Genomic DNA, 10,019 nt, shown 5'->3' on the forward strand with positions numbered 1-10,019 from the left:
GTTGTATCCTCTCTCCTTAATCCATACTAGAAACCATCAACAGACAGCCTGTTTTCCTTTCATTCTCTTTCTAGGACACTAATTACATGCTTGTGACATACTGTCAAAGGGTGAACATTTCTCACATTGTCGCTGCTTCCCCTACCCCTCTGGTTTTTGTTTTTCAGTTTGAGTATTTTCTATGCATCAGTCTTTAAGGTTCAACAATCCTGCCTTCTGTGTCCAGCCGGCCGTTCACTCATACATTGAATTCTTTTCTTTTAATAGATTCAGTTTATCTGTTGAATATCTGTATCTTTTCATCTGTTTTCACTATTTTTACCTCTCTTTTCTTGGATACATGAGTTAGTAGACAGGATTTTAGAGTAACTATAATTGCACTGTGTGGGTCACATATGGGCCTCCTTTAGCCTTTCCTCTTGGTTGGATGATCTGTTGCTCTCTGAATGCCTAGTAATCTTTGAAAGCCAGATATTGTTTATAAGAAACTATGGAGTCCTCAGTCATCTTGAGAAGAGTCTCCCTTGCCTCTAATAAAGAGAGTTGTGGGTGTGTGGAACTGGGTAGTATAGTATACAGACTAAGCTGAGTTGCACTCAGGGTGAGCCAAACATCTTCAGCTCACCTTTGAACGGTCCTCCTTGTCTGGAATGTTACTCCCTTTGTCCTCCTTGCTTCTGTTTCTCTTTGTTACCTTTCACTACACGATATCCAGCTTTTCATTGGCAGCATTGGCCTGCCGTAAATTGCCCTGTCGTACCTAGATGGGGTATTTTTCCTACCAAATTCCTTTGAGCAGAAGAGTAGCATATTAGGAAGATTAGGAATAGTAAATAGTATTAGGAAGTCTGTTGATGGTTTCTAGTATGGATTAGGGAAGAGAAAGGACAGAAAGGTTGTGATAGTAAGTTACACAGAGGGGACAGAGGGAGTACGTGAGAACAGACAGCAAAGCCAGGACCCAAATTCTTGATATTTCCTTCTTTGGCTACTTCTCTCTACAGTGTTCCTATGGGAACTAAAGGCACAGAAGAAAATTCAAGGAAATGAATGCTTATAACTGAGGCAAGGAAAGACCAATCCAGAAAGAGCAAGTCAACCAAAAGAAGAAATCCCAAATGTGTTTGGCCCCTAGCGAAGAGCAGAGCCAGTGTGGGACTAGCTAGCTGTCTGTGACGTAGCATCATCAGCTCATGCTACATGAGAAAAATGAGCATGCTCTGTAACACACATGGAAAAATGTGACATTCTGACATGAACCTATCAAATAGGAAAATTTGGGGTTATATGTTAAAGGTGCTAAAGCGTGTTAAAATATCCTTTCTTTTGTGAATTGACTGGTGATAGGAGGTGGCTTATCTTTGTAAAATACAAATTGGCACACCTATATCAGTTCCCCAGATTCTCTTTTGAAACTTTTTCTGCCACTTGAAATCTAAATATTTTGGAACCGCTATTCTTCTTAAGCCTTTTTCAAGTCAAAGTGGCCTCCTTATAGGATTGATTAAGTCCATCTTTCCCCAACCCTGTGTGTGGCGAGGGAAGGAGGAAAGGGAGTGAGATCCTCGGTGATATCCCTGAACACAGTCAGTGGGGATTACCGCTTGTCCTGAAGTGGGGAGGGAGGTGAAGTTGAAGATCGGGAGGAAAACTGAAAGTTTCCTCACCCAACAGCACTAGTAGTGAAAGAAATGGAAGAGATTTTGATGGGGATGACAGATAACTGCAGTTTTAGGTTAATTGAGTTGAAGGGAACCTTAAAGTTTTCTAAAGTGAATTCACTGGCATCACAAAAGTCTCTTTACATCTACCATCAATATCTGCTTTTCAGGAAGTCCATACCTAACAGCTGAGTCACTACAGTTACTCTCTACCATCTGCATTATACACAAATCATACAAAATAAAATTTAGCAAAATAGTGATGGATATACCAAATAAAATAAATACTATTTAATGTTAATTTAAAACAGTTGTCAGCTATGAATACTACAGATATACATATTACAAACTGCCATTTTAATACTCAGCAAGGGCGTTTATGTTACTCTGTTTATACTTGTTTTTTTGTTCGTTCTATTTATACTTCTTTGAATATCTAAAGTCTCCTAATGCACTTTATATTTCCTTGGACTTTATTAGATCTACATATTTTTTTAAACAGACACTGAACATTTTCTTGCTAAATATCCTGTTATTAAAGTTCGGGATTTCAAGGCATCTGGTAGTTTTATGATTCCGGTTAGCTATAAAATGCTGGTGGGGTTATAGTTGACTTCACTTGTCAATTTAAAAATGTATCACTTTTTGTAATTTACAAGTATCTTTAAATAGAAGTTTTTTTATTTCATGAAGATGTTTTGAAAGACTGATTCATTGTGAACAATTCAGAAAATGTGATTAGAAGGATTTATCAGAAATCAGGAAAGGTTTTATTGCCTCCAAATGACCTTATTTTTTAATTTGCTAATAACTTTGCTAGTTGACTCTATGTTGATGATAGAGATGGTAATATAAAATTTCCCATATTTTCTCAAGTGACATTTTAAATGTTAACTCATGACAAGCTATTTGCATGCCCAAATGAGTGAACTTCTCTGTTGCATATTTCAGTACCCCATTCCCATTCTTCTGCCCTCATCTTAGCAAGAAAAGGAACTCCCATGATAAATAATTTTCCATTTTTTTCTTTGTTATTTCCCATTCTTTTTCTCCTTTTGGGATTAAGCCAACAGGATAATTTTATATATTGTTTATCTGGATTGCCCTCTTAAAAACTTAATAGAAAAAAATTTCCTTTTTGAAATCTGATCATGTTTTATCTGAATGATATTACTTAATTTGACTTTTTGTCTGTTCACTATAACTTTGACTTAGTACATACATAACTTGTAACTCATATTCTGTTATAGATGGTTTGACGTGGGTTGTTTGATAGTTGAAGATCCTGTCCATGGCATTCATCTAGAAACATTTACACAAGCTACACCAGTGCCTTCGGAATTCGTACAACAGGTTAGTTATCTTTTTTTTTTTTTTCATTATGCTCCAGAGAAACTTGCAGTATTGTCTTCAAAATAAAAATGTGGTTATGTTTTTTGTTGGAAATAGCCTTTTTTCTTTGCTTTTTAGGTTCCTATTCCTTCCATGTTTCAGTACCTCTCTATTTTTGTTTCCCAGCTGTCTTTGAAAAGTAACCATAATACATGGTTAGTCACTATTTTCCTCACTTTTTTCTTGTTTTTATAATTGTTTTCTTACCTTAAGATCAAAAACTTTTACCTCTTCTGCTGGTTTTATGTTCGCCTTTCACTTAGTTTCTTCTTTACCCCCCATTTTATTTCTCCTGTTACTTTCATGTCCTCTTTCTTTGTCTTGATCTTCCTCTCTTAGTTCGTTCATATTTAGTAACAAGCAGAAACAAATATTTAAAAAAAAAAAAAAGTTTAGAAACCTTAGTGAAAGGCATGTCTTTAACCTGTCTGCATTGTTTGCAGAAGATTGTAAGCATCAATGTATTAATGATTTTGATTCCTTCTATTTTTTTACATGTTCCCTTTAATTCTTTCCTGAACAAAATCCTTGTACTCCTAAGTGGTATTTTTGTTGACTGATTTTCTATCCTCCATTTTGTAAAATTTTCATCATGTTTGTACTTATGTAAGTTGTCCAGTGTTATTTCAAAACTGTCTCAAAGGTTTTTGGGAATTTGGGCATTTGAGAATCTGATGAAACTATTGGGTATTCTCCCAAGAAAATACATGATACACTCAGATGTAAATTTGGCATATGTGTTTATAGAGTCCCTGAAAGCAACTTGTGGCTCTCAGGGGTTTACAATTTAGATGGGGACTAAGAATTGATGCCTAGAATTTTGGAATTATATTGAATTTTATTTATACCACAATTTCTTTTCAGAAGTTCAAGAAAGCATTTTTATAGATGTTAACGTTAAGCTCACTCTAATATGAAGGTGATCAAAAGATTGTAAGCAGGGCCGGCCGAGTGGTGCATTGGTTAAAAGCTGGCTTGGGACGCCAGAGGGCCTGGTTCGGATCCCACATATGAGGGCCAGTGACACTGCCCTCTACAGCTAAGATGCTGAACAACAGTACAACCGGAGCTGGGCTGCCGTGAGTCACCGGCAACGGCGTAGGCTGCAGCCTCTGCTGCAGTGGGCTGCCATGGGCTACCGTGTGTAGCCAGCAGCCACAGTGAGCGGCCGTCCAGAAGCCGGCAACTGATCTGTTTCGCCCGGGATGAACGCAATGATGGTGCCAACTTGGGCCAGTGAAGCAACATCCTCCTAACTAGGCTGAAGAACAAAAGGACAGCAACTTGTCTGTTCCCCTTCCCTCAATTCCCCAGCGCTGTTCCCCTTCCCCCAATTCCCCAGCGCTGTTCCCATCCCTCAATTCCCCAATTAAAAAAAAAAAAAAACTTAAAAAAAAAAAGATTGTAAGCAAATATTATGCATAACGTTATACCAATAAATTAGAAAAATTAGTGTGGTTGGTTTTCTAGGAAAGTATAAATTGCCACAGTTGATTTAGGAATAAAAGTTAGGTTGACCCATACTGCTGTCTCAGAAGTCATAAACAGTCAAATATTAGCAGTTTCCTATGATTCAACCTTAATTACCTTCATGAAGCTTTCCAAAAGTCACCTTATTAACATAACAAGATGCGTTTATAGCTCTTATCACTTAGGAAATTCCAAGTTTTAGGAGCTCTGTGCCAGAAACTGGGATGAAGACCAAATATATGTTCTTATAAAGCACACAATTACCATCCACCTCCTGGCTTCAGACACAGATCTCTTACAGTGCATCATAAAGGTCAGAAGATACTGGCACAGCACTAGCTTCCCATTCAGTCGTTAATAGCTAGCCAGGCCATTTACGAGAAAGTGCCTTCCCAGGGAGAGGCCACTCAGGTTTGTGCACTGGCTTCTATTGGATCTGTTCAGGTTCCAAAAGCAGAAGTGGCTTCAGCCTCTTAGGCACCGGGTGCAGGCACACTTCAGAGGTAGGGTGGGGCCCATTCCAGACCACCGGAGTAAAGCGAATATTTCAGTAAAGCGAGTCACACGAATTTTTTGGTTTCCCAGTACATATAAAAGTAATGTTTATAGTGTAGTTTAGGTATGCAAACAATGTACATAGCTTAATTTAAAATTACTTTATTGCTAAAAAAAAAAATGCTAACCATCATCTGAGCCAGTTGGAAAGTGGTGCTTGGTATAGAGTGGCCACAGGCCTTCAATTTGTAAAAAAAAAGACCTGAAGCAGAGTACAGTGAAGTGCAATAAAATGAGGTATGCCTGTATAATCGAGCTAAGAGACAATAATATCCCTTGCACTGAGCCTTTTGAGTTGTTAGCATAATTCAACTTCCCTCATTACATAAACTCTTTATTCATTGCTTTACCCACAGCTACTGTTTTTCCTTCTCTCCATCTATACCTGACTTTTCCATCTTTGGAAGGGACATTAGGCTTGGCCACTGGGCTGGGCTAGATTGCAAACAGCACCCCTAGTCTAGCAAGTGCCTTTTCCCTCAGCCCCTGGACCGTCCCCTCAGTAAGCCAGGCTCCCATACGGCCAACCCATTGGCCGCTACCCATGAGCAGTAACCAAAACACAGCAGAGTTTACCACTGTCCAATTCTTCTAGCACTGCTGGGAAAACAGCGTGCACTTCAGCCCACCCAGCTGGTTTGTTTTTACCTTCTTCAGTCAGAGTTGTGGCCTTCCCAATGGGGTGTTCCATTCACCTTGCAACTGCCATCTGTGAACCAAGCACTGTCCGCATGGCAGTAGGTTCAGCAGCTCCTCAGGTGGCTCCAGTTGGTCCTAGAGAAAAAGAGACTCTCTGCTTGTATCCCCTCCTTGCATTCCGCGGCAGCATGATCTTGTATTAAACATTTCCATATTATTACAGAACTCTTCTGGGCACTGCCATCCCTGTTAGCATGTTTCTTCAGCATCCTCCTAGGCAGGGTCAGTTTCAAGGTTTCAAGATCAGTTTATGTCCTTCAGTCACAGAAGTGGTTTCAATAATGTCCAACAGCAAGGTAGTAAATGCCCCTCCAATGGAAATTCTCTAGTCCAAAGTCCAGTAGTTATTGCTGGGAGGCACTCACAGATTGTTGCCATAAAGCCCCAATCTATGTTACCCGTAAGGCTGTGGCACGGAGATTGTGTCCCTCCCAGCACTCCAGCTTCTGGACTACACTGTGGGCTCAGAGGGTCTTACTGATGCCCATAAAGCATGTTTAATTAGCAGTGCTTGAAGGGCAGATTTACATGCCTTCTGTTTCACAGTACTAGGTAGGGGACATGTACCCCAGTGAGATACAGTGTCCATCTCCAAAATAAAATCAGATAAAAGAAACGCAGCCATTTCACAACAAGCCTGCTGAAACATACCAGTTGTCCTGCAAACTTCTACAGTAATTCCATCAACTCTTGTGTTCCTAACTGTAGTCTCCATTAGTACTTCATCAACAGAGTTTGGTTTTATAATACTAGGGAGGGAAAGTATTCCCTAGCAGCCATATCTATTCCCACAAAACATTCAGGTAAAGGAGGCATAACTTCTTTATGTAATACCTGCTTAAACTTTCATAATCTGATCAACCATTCATGTTATTTTTATTTAATTGTAGCACTATTCCCGGCTCTACCAATGGATTTTGGTACCACAGCTCGGGGACACCTGTATCAAGGAGTCCCGGAAACTTCTCTGCCCTCTGACCATTTTACCCACTATTGTGGCAAAAGGCTTTGTGTCCCCTGCAAGGGATTGAGCCAAGGGATCTTGACCCTTTGGTCAATCTTTATCCTAATTAATCTGGCTAACCACTGTCTCAAGGGATTGCTGGTCAGGTTTCTTGTCTCTGCAGCATTCAAAACCAAAGATACTCCTCCTAAATCAGTCGCTTTCATAACCTTAGTAAAGATTCCCCAGCAAGCAGATGGTACCAATGCACAAAGTGAAAGAACAACTTCCTGTTCTAGCCGCTAGGTTCAGTAGTTCCCTGGTTTTGCCCTCCCTCCACATTGACTACCTTAGTGACCAGAGGTCTATTGTTTCTGTACAATTTTTACCTGGGGGGTGGCTTTGAGGCAAGTGGCTAAAGCTCAGACCGGTATCTGAGCTTGGTCTAGCATCGCGGCCCAACCCAGCATTCCCTCTGACTTTTAGTTTAGCTGTTATAGGTTACAAGAACCTAGGGATTGAATGTTTTGCCTTTTTCTTACTACTAATAGTTCGCATTTCCTTATATAACCAGTGAACCTACTCTCCAGGAGGAGGATCAATCTCTAAATTCCATTGGTGACTTTAACCTTCAGGACCTGATCGCAGCACAAACTGCTGTTCTGTATCACAGGTGACCATGTGGCCACCCATGAATCAAAGGTTCCTCATCCCCACCCGTTCATCCTTTCTCTTCCCAAACCTAATGTTTCTGTGAGCTAGGACCGGTCTAGCAAATACCACTTCAAACACCAACTGTTTAGGCTTTGGACCCAATTCCAGTGTGCGGGAAGGTTTTTCCACATCACCAAGCAGTTCTGGGACACCACCTGGGTGTCCTGCAGTTCAGCTCAATTCTGACTCTGTCTACCCTGTGATGCCATCAGATCCCACAGACTACGGGCTCAGTCCTACAAGACTGGTGCCGAGACTTCAGATGCTTTTGGCAAGCCCAAGTTGTTACCTGTGCTTTTGATCAACCAAGTGTAGATTGGGGGTTCCAACCACCCCTTCCTCAGGAAACCTGTGTACTCATTAGATCACTGGTTTATTATAAAAGGATAGAACTTAGCAACAGCCAGATGGAAGAGAGGCGGAGGGCAAGGTTTGGGGAAAGGACGTGGAGCTTTGATGCTCTGAGGGACTACTCGCCCCAATCTCCACATATTCAACCCAGAAACTCTCTGAACCCCCTCCTTCCCCTCCTTTTGGATTTTTATCGAAGCTTCATTACCTAGGCATGATTGATTAAATCATTGGCCACTGATTCAACCTCCAGCCCCTCATCTCTCCCTAGAGTTGGGGGGTGATACTGAAAGTATCAACCAAAAAAAAAACCCTCTAAACACAGTCACAACCAAGGGGTATCCTTAGGTAGCATAAAGGCTTTTCAAAGGTCACCTCATTAACATAAAAAAAGGCCCTTTATCACTTTAGCTGTTATCACTTGGGGAATTCCAAGGGTTTGAAGACCAAATATATATTTCGTTGTTTTTTTTTTAAGATTTTATTGGGGAATTGGGGGAAGGGGAACAGACAAGTTGCTGTCCTTTTGCTCTTCAGTCTAGTTGTGGAGGACGTTGCTTCACTGGCCCACGTTGGCACCATCATTGCGCTCTTCCCGCTCTTCCTGGGTGAAGCAAATCAGTTGCCGGCCTCTGGACGGCTGCTCACAGCGGCGCTTTGCAGCTCGCACCGGCTGTCGGCCGCTCACTGTAGCTTATGGCAGCCCACTGCAGTAGGGGCTGCAGCCTACGCCGTAGCCAGTGACTCATGGCAGCTCAGCTCCAGGTCTAGCCGCTGTTCACCAACTTAGCTGTAGAGGGCAGTGTCACTGGCCCTCATGTGGGATCCGAACTGGGCCCCTGCTGCTCAGAGCTGGCGTCCCAAGCCAGCTGTTAACCAACGCGCCACTCGGCCGGCCCCAAATATATATTTCTTATTGAAGTCAACATTATATCCTAACCAAAAAGGATTTGTCCCAAGAATAGCCAAATGGTTCAAACAATAGAGAATCAATTTATGTAATTCAACACATGAACAGATTAAAGGAGAAAAATGATTTCAATAGATTTGTTGAAACATTTATTATATATAATAACTATACTGATAACTCTTAGCTAATTAGGATTATAAGGTATGTATGCAATGGATAATGAAAGCAAATATCAGACCTAAGGATAAAACATTAGAAACCTTGTAATTATAAGGATGCTTTTATCACGACCACTCTTTTACGTTATTGGAAATCAGGGCTCAGCAAAAATGTGACCCACAGTCAAATCTGACATGACTGCCTGTTCTTGTAAAGAACTTTTATTAGAACATACCCCTGCCCATTTATTTATGTACTGTTTACATATTGTTTATGGCTGCTTTGGTAATGCAGTAAATTGAATAGTTGCAGTAGAGAATGTCTGGCTCACAAAGCCTGAAGTATTTACTATCTGGTCCTTTTCAGAAAAAGTTTGCTGATCCCTGTGCTAGATGTCTGACCATGGCAGAAGGATAGTTTTTTATCTTTAGAAATACATATTGGAAAGAAATAGATTTAATGCTTGAAGAACAAAGCATCAAAACCATATATACTAATAAAATATAGCTATGTATACTAATAGCAATAGGTCATAGGTAAATTTTGATAAGTAATAAACTGACTCTAGTATGATCCATATATGGCAGGCCAAAAAAATGTATGCAAGTGGACACTGGTCAGTGTTGCTGTAGCAGTTGTTTGCCATAATCAGAAGTATCTGGACACTGATGGTAACCACTTTGAGCATCTCTTGTAATTGCAGAAGTCAAATGTGACTTGTGTTCATCTTTTGTTATCGATATATACTGAGCATTACAACTTTGATAGTTTTTTCCTTTCTTAAAATGTGTATACATGTTTTTGGCACCTTCAGTTATATGTACATTTATATATACATGTACACTTTAAAATGTATATAAGTGAATAGGAAAAAAAGGCCCAGAAAGATATGCAACAAACTGTTAATGGGGTTCACTCTGAAGAGTGGTATTCAGTGGGTGTCATTTGCTTTATATTTTGCCTTTTTTCCTTTTGTCATTGTTTCATATTTTTTGTCATGAGATTCAAAATTAAGAAGATACAAACATGTGTGTACAAATGCGGGTTCCTTTTATCCTTGCTATTCAGCTTTCCTCCCTGTTTTTTTTTTTACCCATCTTGAGATGTTTAATTCTGTACTTCTTTTTTTTTTTTTTTTTTTTTTTTTTTTTTTTTTTTTTTTTTT

The 10,019-nt window shown here is 40.1% G+C and overlaps 1 protein-coding gene across 2 annotated transcripts in view; it reads left to right on the top strand.

Annotated features, from left to right (window-relative positions):
* PRRC1 (proline rich coiled-coil 1) overlaps positions 1–10,019 on the top strand; it is a 38,061-nt gene that overhangs the window by 22,922 nt on the left and 5,120 nt on the right. For both annotated transcript variants that reach the window (XM_019635413.1, XM_019635412.1), the window contains one exon: positions 2,912–3,014. In XM_019635413.1, the coding sequence (XP_019490958.1) occupies positions 2,912–3,014 (103 nt within the window). The remainder of the gene's footprint in view (positions 1–2,911; positions 3,015–10,019) is intronic.

This window comes from Hipposideros armiger, unplaced genomic scaffold (assembly GCF_001890085.2).
Source record: "Hipposideros armiger isolate ML-2016 unplaced genomic scaffold, ASM189008v1 scaffold_21, whole genome shotgun sequence".
Lineage (NCBI taxonomy): Eukaryota > Metazoa > Chordata > Mammalia > Chiroptera > Hipposideridae > Hipposideros > Hipposideros armiger.